General features: G+C 41.4%; 1 protein-coding gene across 4 annotated transcripts in view; it reads right to left on the bottom strand.

Moving 5' to 3' along the window:
- Positions 1-22,576, bottom strand: part of LOC127446586 (ubiquitin carboxyl-terminal hydrolase 43-like) — a 167,411-nt gene that overhangs the window by 107,630 nt on the left and 37,205 nt on the right. For all 4 annotated transcript variants that reach the window (XM_051707626.1, XM_051707627.1, XM_051707628.1 and 1 more), the window contains exon 3: positions 5,000-5,103. In XM_051707626.1, coding sequence (XP_051563586.1) covers positions 5,000-5,103 — 104 coding nt within the window. The remainder of the gene's footprint in view (positions 1-4,999; positions 5,104-22,576) is intronic.

The following is a 22,576-nucleotide window of genomic DNA, read 5'->3' as shown; positions in this document are numbered from 1 at the left end:
TTAATCCAACCAATAAATGTACTCCCGAACCCGTATATTTCCAAAATCTTAAAAAGATAATCCCACTCTACCATATCAAATGCCTTTTCGGCATCAAGTGAGATGGCAGTGATTGGAGATTGATCATTCACTACTGACCATATGATATTGATGAGACGCCTGATGTTATCAGAAGAGCTGCGACCCCGAATAAACCCCACCTGATTTATATGTATCTGTCAATGTTTTTAAAAATCGGTAAATTATGGAAATATTTTCATAAGCAACCTCATCTCTCACGAACCCCCTGGAGATCCTTCAAGAAACCCCAGGGGTTCGCAAACCCCCATTTGGGAAACCCTGTGTTAGCAACACATGGAGGTGTCTCTTTTCAATATGTTATTGCAGTATACCCTAAACTTCAAATGTTTATGATTCAGGGTATTCACACCAGGTCATCTAGCTGATATGTAGGTCAAATCTGTTTTTATATAACATAAAATCCATAATCCAAGTGTCATAAAAGTAGTTCAACGATTCATACAATATATTCCAATTCTTCTAAAGAAATATGATAGCTTTGTGCTTGGAACAGAAATTGTTTGACCAGCCTGATCTCAGGAAAATTACTATATATATATATATATATATATATATATATACAGGTGCATCTCAATAAATTAGAATGTCGTGGAAAAGTTCATTTATTTCAATTAATTAATGCAATGAATGTTTGTGGCTTACCCTCCTTGTGAAGGGTGTCAATGATTGTCTTCTGGACAACTGTCAGATCAGCAGTCTTCCCCATGATTGTGTAGCCTAGTGAACCAAACTGAGAGACCATTTTGAAGGCTCAGGAAACCTTTGCAGTTGTTTTGAGTTGATTAGCTGATTGGCATGTCACCATATTCTAATTTGTTGAGATAGTGAATTGGTGGGTTTTTGTTAAATGTGAGCCAAAATCATCACAATTAAAAGAACCAAAGACTTAAACGACTTCAGTCTGTGTGCATTGAATTTATTTAATACACGAGTTTCACAATTTGAGTTGAATTACTGAAATGAATTAACTTTTCCACGACATTCTAATTTATTGAGATGCACCTGCATATAATTACATGGTTTCTTACATGTACCGCGGCAATTATGAGTTGACTGTGTGCCGCTATAAGCAAAATACATTTTCTCTCAAACAGAGGTTTTTAAGGTTAATGCTCTATAGAGTTTTAAATCAACAAAACCTACCTCCCTACCCTAAACCTAAACCTAACCGATAGTGTCATAAAAAGCAAAGAGTGACATGAAAAAATCAATTGCGGAAGCAACCAGATCTTTTTGAGGTGCTTTTATGACACTTTTGGCTCACGTGTCGACTCGCATACTTTTTAGGACTCATACTCTGACCCTGTGCATCGCAAGTGAGTTTATGCAAATTGAGTTCATGCGCAATTTGTTCGCACTCAAACAACCTTGTAAATGTTATTGGTTATTTACTGCATACATTAAAACATGTTGCCTTATAAGTCATGCGATATAGTAAAAGTGTTCAGATTTCAAAAGATAGAATTGTGTGAGGAACAGGGTAAAAAGTTAATGTTTATTAATTAATAAACTAATAACTAATAATCTACAATTTTACTGGTGATTTGTGTGAAAGCGGATAAAATTCATTATTGTAGTAGCACCTCTAGTGTTCATTTTACCATTGGAAAGTGCCATGATACGTACAAGGTGTCAAGTAAAAATAATTTTACAAAAATACATGTTTGGGGGGCCTGGGTAGCTCAGCAAGTAAAGACGCTGACTACCAAACCTGGAGTTGCAAGTTCGAATCCAGGGTGTGCTGAGTGACTCCAGTCAGGCTTCCTAAGCAACCAATTGGCCCGGTTGCTAGGGTGGGTAGAGCCACATTGGGTTAACCTCCTTGTAGTTGCTATAATGTGGTTCTCGCTCTCGGTGGGGCATGTAGTGAGTTGTGCGTGGATGCCGTGGAGAATATCGTGAAGCCTCCACATGCGCTACGTCTCCACGGTAACATGCTCAACAAACCACGTGATAAGATGTGCAGATTGACGGTCTCAGACGCAGAGGCAACTGAGTTTCATCCTCCACCACCCAGATTGAGTCGAGTCACTAAGCCACCACGAGGACTTAGAACGTATTGGGAATTGGGCTTTCCAAATTGGGGAGAAAAAAATAAATAAAAATACTTGTTTAGTAGATTCTATGAAACCGGGTCATTTTTGACAGCCATTGTCACCATTCACTTCCACTGTATGGAAACGAGCAGCTTGTATATTCTGCTATACATAACTCCTTTTGTGTTCCACGGAAGAAAGTCATTTAGGTTTTAAATGATATGATGGTGTGTAAATGATGACAGAATTTTCATTTTAGATGAACTATCCCTTCAACTAGACACAAGAAACCTGTAACTAGTTTTGAAACATCTGCACTATAAAGCCTTCTTTGTAGAAGATTTTATCCCCCATTGCCTTGAGGAGAATCCAAAACCTTGAAGCTCAATTACTGAACACAAGACATGGTCACACTCTGAATCTACACTTTGATGATAACATGACTGCTTACTTCTGGAGTGTCTACATGCACTTTATATCTTACCAGAGATTATTTTGAAAACTAGCACAGGCAATGTCTATTGGACAATTATCTCAAGATGGATTGACTGTAATCACAAACAATTACTGAAAGCACATAACACAGCCATACTTCTTGTGTTAGTATTGGGAAGAGATAAATAAACAACCAAAGAATCTGAAATGTTAATCATTCTGTTTTCAAAATTTGAGTAACCAGCAAGGTAATTGAATCACAAAATGAAGCGGTGAAATCAAGAACTCACTGAGAAGCGGAAGCTTCTCACTCGATCAAAGAAAATTGCTGAGTCGACATCAACCTGCCTTACAGCTTTCGGAACAGTACTGGGAGCTGGGGGGAAAATTAACTCTCATGCAGATTTAGTTTAGGAAGGTGGGGTATTTATAAAGAGTGTTGATTCTTTAGCGTGTTTAGCATTAGAAAAAAAATTATTAGACCTAATCAAATAACTCCTGCTCACTTGAAAACATAATATCCACTATTTGCATATTGCTCACATCTGCAGAAGCAGAAATGCTGTTGGCAAGAAGGTCTTTGTCACAGCAAAAATAGGTGAAAAGAATGTTTTTGTAATATTCCCAACAGTGGAGTGTGATTTTATTGTGAATTACATAATCATTTTCACTCTACAGAAAGTTCCAGCACAGATGTTTTAACAGCCCTGCAGCCTAAGGGAGACGATGAATAGTGTGAGGCCTGCTGTTTTCCAGAGCGCTCAAACAGCATGCACTGTCAGATGAGCCCATTTGTAAGAGGGGAGACCATATAGAGACTACACAGAGACAACTGCATATAGTAATTTTCACTTATTGATGGATGTGTGAACAATCCATGAACACGATTATTAAAGGGGTCATGATATGAGAAATAAAATTGATCTTTTTGATATGTAAGTGTTCATTGTACTATAAGAACATACTGTAAGTTTTAGAACTCAAAACTAACTCATTAATACAAAAAGATTAATGAGTTTATTTAAACCAAGCTGCAAAAACGGCTCCTTTTGTTTTTCCCTACTTTGTGACATCACAAAGATGAATACATCAGCACATGAATGCCTCTACAGCAAGACATCAACTCCTACATCATCACACCCTTGACCTGCCCACTGGTGTTCAGTCAGAAAGGTGAAGAGGAGAGAACAAGCAGATGGGCCAAATATTCCTGCACACCAAAGTGGACTTACACAGGACACCTCCTTGTGCCCATCTGGACTATATATTTTTTATTTTTTTTTACATAAACATGCAATAGACGAACAGCTTCAACTGTTATCATGCATCTCGCTCCACTTTTAAAAAACGCGATGTGAAGTTATAACTCTTAAAAGGAGACCGCTATTCTGCGTCTTGCTGTTTTGAGTATAAACACATCCTGGACACATTTTTTGCACCCATCTGGGCTATTTTTAATTGTTGGTCAATGTAAACATGAACTAGATGGATGTTTTTGAAATGTTTTGTGCACTTCCGCCATTATGTACTGCAATTTAAGAACAGTACAAGTTTAGCTTTTAAAAACGCATTTGTTCTGCTCCATTCCATTGCTGCCACTGGCTGGAAGAACCGTGTTGCGTCCAGATTAAACAGATGATGGAAGTTGTGAGATGTCGTGCCTGTGAAGACCAGCATCTCTGCTTTGGCCTCTGTTAAAGCATCTTAACATCAGGAAATTGGAGCAGTTAAAAACACTTTTGTACCTGACCGCAAAAACATACGTAACCAATTTCAAACATGTATGTTTCATTTGTTTTGACTGTTTGATTTTTATAGTTTATGGTGCTGCTGTGCTTGAGTGAACAGTTAACATTCAGATGCAATGTGGTGTGCGTTATATGTAAACCCTCAAATTTAGTTTTTTACTGTTGTGCAGCTGGTTCTTTTTCTTCTGATTGAGTTTCAAATGTACAGTATATGACTGTATTCGTGGGGCTACACAATGTTAGCCAATAATAACTGTGGCAGTTTAAATAGAAGTTTAAAGGAGACACTGATGCCTAAACCAAGCATTTCAGACAGAGGGCCAGAGGCCACGTCCACACTAATATGTTTTTGTTTGAAAACGCATATTTTTCTCTACGTTTTGGCCTTCTGTCCACACTGAGACAGTGTTTATTGACAGCAAAAACTGAGCTTTTCGAAAACACTCTCCCAAGTAGATAAATTTGAAAATGCTGTTTTCATGTTGTTGTTAGGTCTGAGAAGATGGAGATATCTGAAAACAATGGCGTATTTGTTGTCATGTGACGCAGTCATGTGATCCATTCAACCCAAAACAACCAAAATGGCAGCCCACATTGTTGCGCCGATATTGTTCCTCATATTCACTTTGAGAGCATTGTTAGAGAGAAATATAACTTATACAGATATGATTTTAAATTTAAGACTAAAGGGTTTCTAACCTGTATTGAGCTTGGAAGTGCTCATGTACAAAACTGTGTCGAGTTCCAGGCTGCTGTGAGCTCACTGGGCCAGGACAAGAACTCTCCTCCACATCCACAAGACCCTAAGAGGAGCAAAGGGGAAAGAATTAATGAAACAAATGATGTTCAGCATATATTTAGACTCTGTTTGGGATGTGTAACTATAGTTTATGCAGGATCAATTAGACAGCGATATATCTGTGATATAATAAAAGCATGCCATTGACTGTTGTAAATTGTAGAATTCACTTGCATTATAGTTTAGAAAGCTGAGTTTAGGGTTTAGCAGTTTATCTACTGTGTCTTTTGGTCTAGATTTCTTTGGGCTTTGTATCAAACTTTTCCTTTTCTCCTCTTATGTGCAAATTTCAGCCCTGGGTAACTTTGTTTTATGTTTTTTTTCTGAGTCAAAAACATTTAGCCCGCCTCTTAGGACACCCTGTCCAAAGCATAATACTAGTAAACAAAAAGTTTGCCAATACAAGGAGAGCATAGGAAAAAAAGTAGTCTTAATTTTTATTACTAGCTTTATAAAAGAACATAATGGATGCAGTTCGTGAAAAGAGACAAAAACTGATTGGAGTGCAGGTGTTGTGAAAGCTGAAAGTCCTGTTAGTTTATGACACCATCCTGTCACATTTGGAAAATCAAAGACAGGGCGAATCAGATATTCAAAACAGAATAGCTAGGAGCAATGTGCCAGTCTGCGGCATGTTGGTACTCCTACCATTACGAGAACACTCCATAGGCATAATTATTTTTATACAGTACAAACTATATATTCTATCCCATAACCCTACCCCTACACCTAACCACCCAGAAAACTTTTGGTATTTTTACATTTTCAAAAAAACATTGTTTAGTATGTTTTTTAAGCTGTTTGAATTACAGGGACACTAGGGGTGTCCTCATAAACCAAAAAAACCAACTCACACACACACACACACACACACACGCACACACACATACACACACACACACACACATATATATGTTGGTGCGGCTATCCTCATGACGACTCTCCATAGACATAATGATTTTTACACTGTACGAACTACAGATTCTATCCCCTAACCCTACCCCTAAACCTAACCCTCACAAAAAACTTTCTGAATTTTTTTTATTTTCAAAAAAACATTGTTTAGTATGTTTTTTAAGTGATTTGAATTATGGGGACACTAGAAACGTCCTCATAAACCACATTTATAGCATAATACCCTTGTAATTATCCAACATGATCACACAGGAAGTTGGCATGCTGTTTCTGAAAGTTCCGGTACTCTAGGATCAGCAACAGTATGCCGACTCACTGACATGCCCTATCTCCCATTGGACATATTTGGAATGGCTCAACAACAATTACTTTACCTTGTGGCATGACTGTTAGCACATTGCGTCAGTTGCATGGGAGACCACAGTTCAATCCCCGTTCAAACGAGGAAGTAATCACATTTGTATATACAATCTTGAGTGTAATAAGGAGGTTGCATTTTTATCCCTAACATTGCATTTTGTTTCTACTAATGGTTAGGGTTAGGTTTGGGTTTTGGTTGGGGGCAGATTAAATAAAATAAGCATTTCTCTTCACTGTTTTACACCCTGTTCAGCTGAAAACAATTATTTTTACAACTGGCTTCTGGTGACTTCTCCTGGATATAAATGGATGTCACACTTGTTTATATGCTCTGAAAAACTTACCGCTTTAGCCTCTGGAGGCAGTGTTTTCAAATTCGGTCAACGTATACCGATTTTGGCTAAAGAAAATCGGCAGACACTTGCCGAATGTTATGTGAGATCAGGCTGAATTATCAGTTTGTAACCTAAAAATTTTTCCTCCTAAACCACCCAAACCCACCCACACACACACAAATCACCTCAAAGATGATAAACAACTAATCAGAGGCTTTGTTTAGCCTGTAAAATCTCAATTTACACCTAGGACAATATGTATAAAGACTGCATACTGTCTGGTTGGCTTGTGACACACATGTCATTATGAAGAACAGTCAGAGGATGAAATTTCAGTCTGAATGGATGGAGGAGAAAAATGCAAAAACAGCCAGCTAAATTTCTTTTGGGGAACTATGTGACAGAAAGACTGTTACCGAGCATTGGAGCTAACAAAGCCATATTCACACTGAGTCTGAGACTCGATAACAACCCTTTTGCCAGTGCTGCTCTAGAGCAGTGAAACAGGAACCCTTGTCTGTCAGTAGGACTGGTACAGTATGAGAGAAAGAGAGAGAGAGATTGAGGATACCCCTTAATCTGTCATTTTGATCTCTGCCCTTATTCATATCAGATGAATTGCCAAGCTTTCAATGCACACTTGAAGAAGTGCCTCCTAAAAACTGGGTCAAAAGCCACTTAGCTGGACTTCAGAAAAAAACAGATGCATCTAGTGAACAAGACTGGGCAGTCTCTCTCTCTCTCTCTCTCTCTCTCTCTGTTTCTCTCTCTTGCTCTCTCTCTCTCTCTCTCTCTCTCTCATTCTGTCTTTACCAAATCTAAAAATTTTAATACAGCTTGATAATGTTGCTTTCAGTGCCACAGTTTGATAGTGAGGGCCTAAAATAGCGCTGGCTTGCTAGCAGCAATAAGGCACATTGTGATGTCACAGTCACATAAAACCAGAAATATAAGATAGTCAAATGATGATTGCCACAACATTACCATAACATTATCTAATTTCCATTCATTTCCATTCTCATTTCCTGGCAGCAGTAGCAGCAGAATTCTAGAAAACTGGAAGTGATTTGGACTATGTGAGAACATGAAAACTTGGACTTGAACTTGATGCTGTACAGTATGAATGAAAATAATCCTTCAAATGATTAAAAGCTTATGTCCACATATCTACTCTTCTCATCATAGAACTTGGGGATGAAGGAATGAGTTGGGAATGTGTTACTGCCTTTAAAGAGATGCGAGGTCAAACATATACCCATCACCAGCATCAGCAAAACAATAGAAACCATTAGACCACACAGATACTCATGGGTATTAGATATCAGAATGTTTCATTCAGCAGACAAACTCCAGCCCAAGGACTCGCCCTTGCAATAGAACAGTTGCTGTTAACAATGACTGTCCTCTGAATTATTCACTTCAGAGTCACTGAGGATGCCCATGAAAACCGGATCTATACTTTCTTAAACATTAATGCCTATTGTGGTCACTTCTGATTCATATATAAGACTGTCATACACAGTAAATGTTATGACTTCAAGGATTCAGCTTTCCATAATAAGTTTGGCTTGGTGAATAAGTAAAGTGAGTGAAGAGATGTGAGGAAGTACAGAAATAGTTTAAAGGAAGTGAGGAAAGAGCTGTGAGTAAATGAAATAGGAGTTGTGAGGAAGTAAAAGAAGACTCATGAGGAGATGAGGGAAGAGTTGTGAGGAAGTGAAGGGAGAGGTGTGAGGAAGAGAGAAAAGAGCTGTATGAAAAGGAGAGAAGAGTTTGAAAAAGGGAAGAAAGGATTGTGGGGAATTAAGGGAAGTTGAGAGGAAGTAAGGAAATAGCTGTGAGGACATCAAGGAACAGTTTCGATGAAACGAGGGAAGGGTTGTGAGCAAGTGAGGAAAGAGCTGTAAGGAAGTGAGAGAAGAGTTTGGAGGAAATGGGGGAATAGCTATGATGAAGTGAAAGAAGAGCTGTGAGGAAGTGAGACGAGGGCTTAGAGAAAGGGAGGAAAGAGTTGTGAAATAGTGAAGGAAGGGTTATGAAGAAGTGTGAGAAGATTTGAGAGGAAGTGAAGGAAGTGTTATGAGGAAGTGAGGGAAGTGTTGTGAGGAAGTGAAGGAATAGTTGTGAGGAAGTGAAGGGTGGGTTGTGAAGAAGTGGAAGAAGTAAAGAAAGAGTTTTAAGGAAGTGGTGGAATGGTGAGGAAGTAAAGTAAGAGCAGTGAAGAAATGAGACAAGAGTTACATGGTGGTACAGTTGTGGTCTTTAAAAATGCATGCCTTTCAGGCGATCTTACGCAACCCATCACACAATCTCACACAGTCTGCAGGGCTTCTTGGAATTTAAATACACGTGTTACGCTTCTTCCAATTTCCAGCAGGTGGCGCATGGTGTAGGGGTGGTGAAATCAACTGCAGATTTTATAAAGCAGATGCTGGATTATGATTGGATGAGATGCCTGAATTGAATGAATAGTGTAATGCTACTACGAGTCTTCCTGAAAGAAATACCGCTATGATTCCATTTCTCTGTTCTGAATGTATAATAGTAAATTAAAAATAAGTTTTCTAAGCACTATTCATTCTTTTGTCTTGCTGTACAGGTATGTCTGATATGCATAAATGTGCCCCGTTCATCCCATGTTCATGATTCATATGGTGGGCTATTAACAAGTTATTGTCATTCTTTCTTACATTTACTTTTATTAATTTAGCGGACACTTTTAGCGACTTACCGATGAGGAAAGTAACAACAACAAGTGACAGTAATATTTAATATTTATAATGAATTTATTGAATAATATTGATTTTATTATTTATTTATTAATAGTTATACATAATATTTATTATAATAATAATTAATTATGGCTGTCAATAGATTACAAATTATTGTATTGTATTATTGTAAAAAATGTAGATTTCACAAACAGTGCTCTTTACATGTGTGGCAGCGGGGGTGTGGTTGAGCGTCCGTCCGGAGAGAGAGAAAGCGGTAAGGGTGCATACACCTGAGCCAGATTATGATTAACACCTGTTTCTAATTGCAGTGAGCTTGGGGAGAGCAGTATATAAAGGACCACACCACCGGCAAGAGACGAGGGAGTCTGGGTCCAGAGACATATTGTGAAGCTGATGTGTTATTGTAAAGCTGACGTGTTATTGTGAAGCTGCAAGCACTGAGGTTTATTCATTAAAAACCCTTACCTGTGAGTGGAAGAAACCAGTTCCCTGTGTCCTCCTTTCCCTCCTGACCTGAAGTTCGTTACACTGGTGCCGAAACCCAGGAACTGAACTGAAGAAAGTACACCCCATGAAGTCCTCGCCATTGGCTGAAGTCCTCAAGTCCCTTGCCGGCCTGCACCACTCCCACCAACAGGCCCTGCTTGAGCTTCGTCAGGACCAAGATCGCCACTTCCATGAGATCCTCAGAGCTCAAGCAGAGGACCAACAGGCAATCCGGAGCCTCCTCAGCCAGGAGAAAGCCCCGGCCGTGACCCTGGACAGCAGCAGCCCCATGTCCCCACCCTCGCTCATGAAGATGGGGGCAGAAGATGACCCAGAAACCTTCCTCGACCTGTTCAATCAAACCGCCGAGATCTGGGGTTGGCCACGTGCTCAACAGCTCAACAACTGCCGGCGGCTAGTCTCCTGGTCTATAGCGACTTGAAGAAAACCAACCTGCAGCGGGTTGGATGGATCCCAGAACAGCACTGCCAGCTCTTCTGGTCAATGAAGTTGGAAAGGACCGGCCGCCCGTTTGCCTTCTCTCAACGTCTCCACGACGCCTGCTGGAAATGGCTGCTGGCCGGGGACCGCGACGTCGAGGAAATTGTCGACCAGGTGGTGCTGGAGCAGCTGATCCATTGGCCTTCGAAAGGATGGCGGAATGGGTCCAGTGCCATCGCCCGGTATCGCTGGAGGAAGCCGTCCAACTATCGGAGGACCATATGGCAGCGTACCCAAGGGCGGAGGAGCCCGCCCACTCTCTCTCCCCTCCCCCTGTGTTTTCCCCGATCTCTTCTCCCTCCCCCCTCCCCTCTCATTCTGCTCTCTCTCCACAGCCCAGCCCGGTACCACAGAGGCGTGGTATTCCGCTGCTGAAGCCGGCTCCCAGTTCGCGGGGGTTTGTCCCTTCCCCGGTGACTTCCGTGCCTCACCGTTCTCCCCCTCAGGTGGATGTGCACGCCGTCACAGGTGCGGGCGTTGTGCCTGGGCCAGCCTGCTGGAGTTATGGAGATCCGGGGTACTTCCAGGATCAATGCCCTGTGATGGAGCTGGGAACTGTGGTCTGGGTCCCTGACACTCCATGGGCTGCCCCCAATCGGGTCGGAGCATACAGGATACCGGTAAGTGTCAAGGGGAGTACTCATCAAGCCTTGGTGGACACGGGTTGTAACCAGACCACCATCCACCAATGCTTGGTTCAACACGAGGCTTTGTGCACAACCAAAAGGGTGAGGGTGAAGTGAGTTGATGGGGATATTCACAACTACCCTGTAGTGACCCTCATTATTAAATTTCGGGGAACAAAGCATAGAGTGGAGGCAGCGGTTAGTCCCCGCCTCACCCATCCGCTAATCCTGGGAACTAAATGGCCTGAATTCAAAAATCTGTTGAAGGGAAAATGTGCGGATTGGTCCTGCATGAAGGCTGTTAGATGTGAAATATGCAATGCTTTGGCAGGGGAGGCAGAGCCGGGGCCATCTTCGTCAGCTCCATGTCAGGGTGACATGAGGGAGGGGAGGCTGCAGCCCCTCCCATCCTCGGGGGATTCCCGAAAGGGATTTCCCTCTGGAGCAGTCAAGGGAGAAACCCTCAGGCACGCCCTCGACCAAGTGAAAGTTATTGATGGTCAATATCAATATCAATTGATCAAGTGACACAGGACGCTCAATCAAAGGAGGATACAACCCAGCTGTTAATACTGCAGAGCCGCTGGGAAATGTTGTTCCAGGCGGCTCATTATAATCCAATGGCGGGTCACTTAGGCAAGAGGAAAACAATGAGCCGACTACTGGCCTGTTTTTATTGGCTGGGCATTCATGGCGATGTTTGCAGGTGGTCTGAGGCATACCGTGAATGTCAGCCGGTGAATCCACCGGCCACCCCAAGAGAGACATTGCGCACCCTTCCATTAATCGAGGTCCCCTTCGAAAGAATTGGCATGGACCTCATCAGGCCATTAGACCGGACTGTACGCGGACATCACTTTCTATTGGTCCTGGTGGACTATGCAACACGATATCCGGAAGCAATGCCTCTGCTCAACATCTCAGCATGCAGTGTTGCGGAGGCACTGTTCAAAATAATCTCCCGAATGGGGATTCCGAAAGAAATCCTCACTGATCAAGACACAACATTTATGTCATGAACACTCTGCGAACTCTACGAATTATTGGGTATTAAATTGGTCCACACCAGCGTGTACCATCCGCAGACAGATGGCCTGGTGGAACGATTTAATAATACCCTGAAGAATATGATTCGTAAGTTCATACACAAAGATGTTAGAAATTGGGATAAGTGGCTCGAGCCCCAATTGTTTGCAGTGTGAGAGGTCCCGCAAGCCTCCACCAGGTTTTCCCTGTTCAAGCTGTTGTATGGGCGTTGCCCACACGGGGTGCTCGACATCATATGGGAGATGTGGGAGGAGGGACCTTCAACAAGTAAAAATAAAATTCAATACACCCTTGATCTTAGAGCAAAACTCCACACTCTGGAGCAATTAACACAGGAGAATTTGCTCCAAGCTCAAGAACGTCAGAGCCAGAGGTCACGTGACACCATGCGAGGAGCAGACATGTAAACAGTGAGCTCTACTCACTTTGCTAGTTTTTAAATTATTTTCATGTTATAATCCAGTGAGATTCTATACATATTTGTTCTTTGAGGTAAACATGGCAAAGAAGTCAAAATCCTCAGGCTCTGGAGGCATTAAAAGACACTTACCTGCTCAAGCTGAAACCTCTGATGGGCCTGCGGACCAGGGACTTGGTTTGGACGGGAATCCAGCATCAACTGTCCAACATATCTGTGATGCTGACAAAAGTTGTTGCTGACTTGGAGGATCTCGCTGTAATACGTCGATCGATTACGGTGATGGAAACAAAATTCTCTGAGTTGGTTACAAGAGTAACAGATGCTGAGAAATGGATCGATTATCTGGAGTCATCGGAAAAGGAATTATCTGCTAATCTGCTAGCGACCAAGATAGACATGGAAAGCATTTTGGAAAAACTGGAAGATCTTGAAAATAGGAGCCGACAAAATAACGTACGGACTGTTGGAATTCCTGAGCATGAAGAAGGCAGAGATATGGTGAAATTTCTAGACGAGCTCTTCCCGAGTCTGCTTGACATAACAGGCCATAAGCTGGAAATTGAGCGAGCTCACAGAGTCCCGGCTCGCAGATCTGCTGAGGGAGACAGGCCCCGATCAATTCTGGCCAAATTTCTGAGATCATCTGATAAAGATCTCATGTTGCGCCAGGCGAGGAGCAAAGGAAAGCTTTCTTGGAAGAATCACAATATTTTCTTGTTTCCAGACTTTGCAAATTCGACAAGAGAGAAACACGATCGATTCAAGGAATGTAAGAAACTCTTACATCAACGGAAGATCACTTCTGCACTGATGTTTCCAGCTAAACTGAGAATAGATACTAAGGATGGCCATAAAGTATTTATGTGTCCGAAGCAAGCACTGTCCTTGATAGAAACAATGGGTGAGTAAACCATTTGGTGTTTCTCATCTGAGTGGATTGACTCGCTGTACTTACTCTGTCTGAGGAAGCTGAGCGCCATTTTTGTTTCTTTTTGTGTTGGTTCCGCCTTGTGGCTGGAGTTTGTTTTGTGGAATAACACTCCTTCAAGAAACTTTTGCATTGACAGAAGATCACTTTTACACTGAAGTTCCTGGCCAGATTGAGAATGGATACTAAGGATGTCTGCAAAATATCTACATGCCCACACAAAGGATGTCTTTTATAAAGTTGACGGACTGAGTAAGTCATGGTGTATTTTTTTATGCGGCCTCCGAGTGAATAATACACTCTTGACCATCCGAGGAACCGGGACGTCTGTTTTGTTTCTTTTTGTGCTGGTTCCGCCTAGCAGCTGGAGTTTGTTTTGTGGAATAACACTGCTTCGGGACAGTTGTGGATGAATCTGTTTGTTCTTTGTGCTTATGCCTCCTCTTGGCTGGAGTTTGTTTTTGTGGAGTATTTTTGTGGGACATTGGAATGATTATGTCATCTTCTGCACTCATAAACAGCTGGCTCACTGAACTCTTGTTTGTCTGTCCGAGGAAACTGAACGGCTTTATATCGGCTGGAGTTTGTTTTGTGGAGGAACACACTTTTGAGACAGTTCTGTGAATGAATCTACATGTTCTTTGTGTTTATTCTGCCTATTGGCTGGGGTTTGTTGAACAAAGTATTTTCTGTTATGTAATTTTGCCTCACAAAATTTGTGCAGAAGCACCGGACTTGAGCAATCCGATGGCATAGTTGTCGAGGGGGCTCTCGTAGGCGTACATGGACTCTTTGAGTTTAGAGGGACTGATGCCGGTTGGCACTGTCGTGCGTGGGGTTAATGCGCACGTTTTTCTTTTTCTGTTTGTTTTTGTTCAGGGGAAGTTCGGGGTTTGATCGTTGCACTAATGTTGGAATGTGGTCTGTATAATCTTGTTTTTGACACACAATTTATTTTTCTATTATATCAAAATGTCAAATGTTAATATGAGTGGGTTATCTTTCTCCACGTGGAAAGTGAATGGGTTGGGGCACCCCATAAAAAGAAAGAAGGTAATTTCTTTTCTTAAGCGTAAGAAATGTGATATAGTGTTTCTTCAAGAAACACATCTTTCCTCGCAGGAAGCTGAAAAATTTGGGAAGATATGGGGTGGGCATGTTTTCTTTAGTGCTGGCTCAAGTAAGAGCAGGGGAGTCATTACATTGTTAAGTAAACATCTACAAATCAAATGTCTCAAACAGATTAAAGATAAATTAGAAAGAGTCATTATTGTTTTAGCAGACATTCAGGGTCAAAGGTTGATTTTGGCTAATATATACGCATCTAATGCTGATGATCAGGGCTTTTTTATAGATCTTGAAGGGATGTTGCAAGCCACTGGCACCCCTCATGATATAATATTGAGAGGAGACTTTAATCTTTTGATGGACTCAGTCCTTGATCATACTGAAGCAAAAGTGTGTAAGCCCAATACAGCAATATTGACGCTTCAGAGGATATGGAAAAATCTTGGTCTTGCAGATATTTGGTGATTTTTGAACCCATCTGGTAGGAACTATATATATTTTTTCATCAGTCCATAAGATTTATTCTGGAATAGATGTTTTTTTTTTATATCTAAGTCCCTCATTTCATCTGTTGTGGATTGCTCAATTGGAAACATCTTAGTCTCAGATCACGCCCTGGTGAGTTTAGAGATGTTGCCACATACAGAGAAAAATAAATCATATAGTTGGTGCTTTAATGTATCCCTTTTGCAAAATCCTGATTTCCAACAAATGTTAAAGATTGAAATGAATGTTTATATGGAAACCAACTGGTCCTCAGTATCCTCTGTGGGCGTGGCTTGGGAGGCACTTAAGGCGGTTCTTAGGGGTCGGATCATACAGTATGCCTCATTCATCAAGAAATCCAAAGCACGAGAACTCGTAGAGTTGGAAGGGAATATTAAAAGTGCAGAGGCAGAGCTGAAGCACCGAATGTCGTCTGATGGCCTCAGAGAATTGACCCAATTGAAATACAGATATAATACTATTTTGTTGCGGAAAGTGGAGTTTTGGTTATTCAGGGCAAGATAGTCATACTTTGAGTCAGGGGACAAAGCAGGGAAGCTTTTGGCTAGATATATAAAGCAGAGAGAGTCTTTTTCTACCATTCCCTCAGTGAAATTTGCTGGTGGTGAAATTTTACCTCAGCCATTGACAATAATAATGCCTTTAAAGAGTTCTATCTTGATCTTTATAGTTCCATGTCTTTGTCTACTGATGAAGATATTAGAAAATTTGCGGAACCATTAGAACTCCCTAAATTGATGACTAAGCAAAAAAATTATCTTCATTCTGAGATAACCTTGGAGGAGCTTGACAAGGTAATTAAGGCCTTACCTCCCGGCAAGGCTCCAGGGCCAGATGGTTTTGCAGCTGAATTTTGTATATCTTATGCTACAGAACTGGCTCCACTTTTGTTAGAAGTTTATACGGAATCATTAAAGAATGGAAAGCTTCCCCCAACCATGACACAAGCTCGGATCAGTCTGATTCTTAAAAAGGACAAAGATCCAAGCGAGTGTAAAAGTTACCGTCCAATTTCCTTGATCCAGCTAGATGTAAAAATGTTGTCAAATATTTTGGCTAGCCGATTAAGTAAAGTTATGACATCTCTTATACATATAGATCAGCTGGGGTTTATTCGGGGCTGTAGCTCTTCTGATAACATTAGGCATTTCATCAATATCATGTGGTCAGTAGCGAATGATCAGTCTCCGGTCGCTGCCATCACACTTGATGCCGAAAAAGCGTTTGATTTGGTAGAATGGGATTATCTTTTTAAGATTTTGGAAATGTATGGGTTTGGGAGTACATTTACTGGTTGGATTAAGTTACTTTATAGACACCCTGTAGCAGCGGTACAAACAAATGGATTAATTTCAGATTTTTTTACTCTGAATAGAGGCACTCTGCAGGGTTGCCCTCTTTCCCCATTATTGTTCTGTCTTGCCCTGGAACAATTAGAAGCCGCGATAAGAAAGGAGGATGATTTTCCAGGGGTGGTGGCGGGAGGTATGGCGCATAAACCTTTGCTTTACGCAGATTATATTTTATTATTCGTCTCTGACCCCACTAGATCTATGCCTTGCCTTTACAGAATTATTAATTCCTTTTCTAAATTTTCAGGATATAGAGTCAATTGGTCTAAATCCGAAGCTTTGGCTCTGACAGCATACTGCCCAGTAACGGCTTTTCAGCCGGGAGCTTTCCAGTGTCCCAAACAGGGCATTAAGTATTTGGGCATTTTATTCCCAGCAAAATTGTGTGATTTAGTTAGAGTTCGTTTTGACCCCTTAATAAAATGGTTTTCGAGCAATGTGGACAGGTGGGCTTCATTACATTTATCTATGATTGGGGAAGTTAATGTTATTAAAATTAATTGTATTCCAAAATTCAATTACTTGCTACAGTCTCTCCCTGTAGATGTCCCCCTCTCTTATCTCATGCAATTTGATAGCATAGCGAAGTCCTTCATTTGGAATGGTAAGCGTCCCAGATTACATTTCAATAAGTTACATAGTGAGGGTTAAATATTGATTCTGTATCACACGTCAAATATACCATCTCAAACTCCTGAAATTATGGAGAGATGCAGTCCCTATGACATTGGCTAGGGTAGTTCTGGAGAGGACGGAGCTTGGGCCGGAGGTGTTCACAAAACCCAATCATATCACCCCGGTCACTTGTGGAGACCACCTCTCACCATATCAAGTCATTGAGGTTGCCAAGTTGCAACAGGAATTTGCAGTGTTTTCCACTCTGCCGGGTCGTACAAACCTCATCCAGCACCACATCGAGACTGAGCCCGGGGTAGTGGTACGTAGCTGTCCCTACTGACTGCCTGAACACACAAAAAAAAAAATAGTTCGGGAAGAATTGGATGCAATGCTGGATATGGGAGTAATAGAGGAATCCCACAGTGATTGGTACAGCCTGGTTGTTCTGGTTCCTAAGAGCGGCGGGTTTGTACGGTTCTGTGTGGATTATAGAAAAGTCAACGCGGTGTCTAAATCTGACGCCTACCCAATGTCTCGTGTTGATGATTTGTTTGATCGGTTGGCCACCGCTCAATTTTATTCGACACTGGATTTGTCTAAGGGTTATTGGCAGATCCCCTTGACACAAATATCCCATGAAAGAATGGCCTTCTCCACACCGTTTGGATTACACCAATTTGTAACACTTCCGTTCAGTTTGTTTGGGGCCCCGGCTACATTTCAGCACCTCATGGACTGAATCCTCAGACCGCATTTGGCTTACGCCACCACCTATTTAGATGATATCGGCACATGCACATGCAGCATCTGAGGGCAAATCCCAAGAAGTGCGCGATTGGGCGGGTAGAGGTACGGTATCTGGGGTTCCACTTGGTCCATGGGCAGGTGCATCCCCAAATTGACAAAACTGCGGCGATTGCGACCTGCCCAAGACCCAAGACCAAAAAGGGTGTGAGACATTTCCTGGGGCTGGCTGGCTATTATAGGAGATTTGTGCCTAATTATTCGGATGTTGCCAGCCCACTGACTGATCTCACTAAAAAGGGAGCTCCAGACCCGGTCCAGTGGATGGAGCAGTGTCAACAGGCGTTTACGCGAGTTAAAGCTGCACTCTGTGGGGGGCCACTTTTTCATTCCCCAATTTCTCTCTCCCTTTTGTGTTGCAGATGGACACTTCAGACAGAGGGCTGGGGGCGGTGCTCTCGCAGGTGGTGGAGGGGGAGGAGCGCCCGGTGCTGTACATAATTCACAAGCTATCGCTGAGGGAGACAGCACTGTTGAAAAGGAGTGTCTTGCCATCAAGTGGGCCGTCCTCACTCTCCGGTACTACCTGTTGGGGTGGGCCTTCACTCTCTGCTCAGATCATGCCATACTCCAATTTGTCCTCTGCATGAAAGATATCAATGCGTGGATCACCAGTTGGTATCTGGCTTTTCAGCCATTTAAGTTCAAGGTGGTCCACAGACCGGGAGCACAGATGTCTGTCGCCGACTTCCTGTCCAGAAATGGGGGGGAGTGTTAGACAGGCCGGATGTCTCCCCGGCCTGTGTCGGGTGGTGGGGATATATGGCAGCGGGGGTGTGGACGAGCATCCGTCCGGAGAGAGAGAAAGTGGTAAGGGTGCATTCACCTGAACCAGATTATGATTAACACCTGTTTCTAATTGCAGTGATCTTGGGGAGAGCGGTATATAAGGGACCACGCCACCGGCAAGAGGTGAGAGAGTCTGGGTCCAGAGACGTATTGTGAAGCTGATGTATATTTGTGAAGCTGATGTGTTATTGTAAAGCTGACGTGTTATTGTGAAGCTGTAAGCGCTGAAGTTTATTCATTAAAAACCCTTACCTGTGAGTGGAAGAAACCAGTTCCCTGTGTCCTCCTTCCCCTCCTGACCTGAAGTTCGTTACAATGTGTCTCATTCACACAAAAACACAGATTCCTTATTTGTTTTAAATGCATAGCAATGCACAGAAATGTAAATCTGCATTAAATAATATAAAAAATTTTACTTGAATAAACAGTCAATTCTTAAATATGTAAATTATGTTTTGCCGCTGCTGTCCTCTGATGGACTTCTCGTTAACGTTTCTGATCAACAGATCCAGGAGCATGTCTGACTGTTGCGTGTGTGTACTGAACACCCTTCTTATGAAGGTCTGCCTAGTTCTTGGAAATCAAGGCTAATGCAAAGTAAATGCCTTAATAGCATTAAACATACTTAAACAATTTCTTGTCCGTTAACGTGTTAACTTTGCCGGCTCTTTAATTTACTTTTTCATTAATTACAAACCGATAGGTGCAGACCTCAGGCTTACATTATCAGGTTGACTAAACCATTAAAAATGACTGTTTGTTCATAGAATGAGACACAACAGCCCCTAATGATCATGTACCTCCTGTGCCACCTGATAGTGCACAATACAGCATAAAATTGCACACTGTTTTAAAGGCCACATCTCTAAGGGAAGTTATGCAGGTAAATGAGCAAAGTTGTAAGGAAAAGAAGGTTAATTCAAGAGGAAATATGGAAAGAGTTATGAGGAAAATAAAGTAGAGCTATGAGGAATTTGACGGAAGAGTTACACTTGTAAAATAAGGTAGTTTTTTTAATTCACATTTTAACAAATGTTTGTTAAATGTGCTGATTTTAAAGAAAAGCTCATAAATTACAATTCTGATTCGTCAAATATGTTTTATCCGCTATGTCTAACTGTCTGCCACAGAAGACAAAGTTTGAATGGCCCCCTGCCTGATAAGAGATGGACATTTTAGAGATTCCACTAAGCTTCACAGAGTTCTGCTTCTTGCTTTTTTTCTCCCTTCTTATTTTCTCTCTGTGGTAAGAAAGCTAAAACATTCTCACAACAATTGAATCAACTGAAACATGTTAAGTAGTTTACTTTGCCTCAGTGGAGGCTTGAGACGGAGGAGCACCTGCATGAGTAATTAAAAAAAAAAAATTCTCCCCTTTTCTCCCCAATTTGGAATGCCCAATTCCCAATGTGCTCTAAGTCCTCATGATGGCGTAGTGAATCCAGGTGGTGGAGGATGAATCTCAGTTGCCTCTGCGTCTGAGACGCTATTCTGCACGGCATCCACGCACAACTCACTATGTGCCCCACCGAGAGTGAGAACCACATTATAGCAACTATGAGGAGGTTAACCCAATGTGACTCTACCCACCCTAGCAACCAGGCCAATTGGTTGCTTAGGAAGCTTGACTGGAGTCACTCAGCATGCCCTGGATTTGAACTTGTGACCCCAGGTGTGGTAGTCATTGTCTTTACTTGCTGAGCTACCCAGGCCCCCTGCATGAGTCATTTTTAAATATGCACAGCCCTTTACAACAATTCAGTGATAAAGGTGATTACTAATTGGCCAGGAATTCAAAGCTATATACAGCATTTGAATGTCAATGGGGACTTTGAGAAAGAAGAAAACAAGTGGCCTCATTTGTTAGGCTAGTGCTATTGTCCTTTTTTATATGAGTCACTAATGGCTCTCTAGCCCTTTCCCTGTCTCCCCTGTACAACTTTTCTATCTCTCAAAATAAGTTGTTGAGGCTGGCAAGATGGCTAGTGCTCTTCCATAGATATACGCTTAGACCACACCCAACAACATTACTCAACCAATGGTGTGAGTTAGGGGCGGGACTGTCTAACTGTTTGAACAACAGGAGATGTGGGGCGTATTCGGAAAGCTGTTTTGAAAACATTGTTTATTTTTGCAATTCCATTCGGTGACGCTAGTGTCACAGAAATTACATCCACTTTAAGTCTTGTGCATTTGTAAATAAGTTCATTCTCAAATGTTCTGACTGGATGGTTATTTCCTTTTAAAGCCGCTCATAGCTGGCAAAGTTTAAAACTCTGGTGTTCAAAACAAAAATGTGGTGTTTTTGACCACCTACAAATGTGGTTGAAGTGGACAAATCTCAAAACATCATAGTTACACCATAATACAGGGCCTTATTTCACTCTTCCCACCACATCCCAGATTAGGGCTTCATTTCAGTGGTTCTAATATTCTGAGCTTTTATTGATTTGATATTCAGTGAGAAAGGTCATAACCCACCTTATTTTATACAAATAAGTTTTGCTTGTGGGTAAAATAGTGCTAAAATAGGACTGTATGGTGACTTCTCAATTCAAACAACTTATGAAAAGCAGTAAACATTTAGTTTTGTACAAGAAGTGGAACACAGAGTTCCACAATAGTTGCCACAACAGATTTAATGGACTGTTGTGTGGTAAAATGTGTTGGATCAAAACAGAAAAAAACATTTCCCCTTTTACACCTGTCAAACTGTTTGAGAGGACTGCAGAGGAAAAGATTACAAAAATTCATCATAACAGAAATGTGTCACCACAAACTGAAAAGTTTATAGATAATTGTTCTGCTAAACTAATACGGCAATTGAATAGTGATTATTGGTTTTCACTTAAACACAACACAAAAAATGCCACAAACAACATCACACTTTTTTTTTTTTTTAAAGGAGGGAGGGATGATTAGGTTGTGGTATGTGGGTACATATCTGCACTATATTGTATGTGTCCGATGGATTTCTTTGCCCATTCTGTCGCATATTATGGTTTTTTCAGCATCTTGCGCCATGAGCATCACACTACAAAGACAAAATTGTTAAAAATAGTTAAAAATGGTTCACCATTTAAAAACACACCTCAAGACACCTCAAGTCAGGGAACTGTGTATCTTTGATCAATCATTGCTGTCATTTCCGAGTACTCATGTCCATCCGTATTGCATTTTGGACATTATTAATCAGAAAAATGTTTCAAGAGATTCTGGTTGGACTGGATGATATTGCAAAGCCAATGTTTAAAATCAAAATAAAGCAGCTGGGTGCTGATCAATCAATCAATCAGATGATGAATTGAACAAACAGCAGAGACGACTAGAAAAATGCAGAAAATCCAGAAATTCCAATCACAAGCTGAGTGAGAATATGCCTCCATGCACACACAGCTGGATATAGTGAGGAGGACTCAAACCCCTGCTAGGCGGGTAATCTCCAGACCTCTCTGCAATACAGCTTGCCACCCAACCATCCTATACACCCCCACAGTGAATGTACTCCAGCTGAGATTAGAAGCGATTCACAACACACAGACATACATAAACTTACATCTCCAGGTCAGGAAGAGATAACTAAGGTGACAGTTTCATATCCTCTCCTCAGGGGCCTCACACTTACCTGAAATAGTGTCTTTCTGGCCTCCCTTTATCAGACTAAACTACAGGTAAAACTTAGTGGGTTACACTTTATAAAAAAGATCCATTACATGTACTTTTATGACTAAGTAAAGTCAGTTATGACTGAAATTGGGTCACTTAGCCTATGATCTGTCCTGTGACAGAGGAGTTGGCTTAACTATGCTTAGATTGAGAGAAACGGAGTGTGAAGTCAATTATCTCATTTTCAGTGGTGGCATGGTTACTGCATTTTGCATTTGTAGGGCACAAATGTTTTTATAGAAAGCTTTGTCATTTAAAATACATTTAGTTTTGGGAAGTTAAGAAGGTGTTTAGAAGAAAATTAATTGTCTGTTTTTAA

The sequence above is a fragment of the Myxocyprinus asiaticus genome, chromosome 9 (assembly GCF_019703515.2).
Source record: "Myxocyprinus asiaticus isolate MX2 ecotype Aquarium Trade chromosome 9, UBuf_Myxa_2, whole genome shotgun sequence".
In the NCBI taxonomy this organism is placed as follows: Eukaryota; Metazoa; Chordata; class Actinopteri; order Cypriniformes; family Catostomidae; genus Myxocyprinus; species Myxocyprinus asiaticus.
Note: the sequence above shows the minus strand (reverse complement) of the source record. Positions and strands in the feature narration are given on the sequence as shown.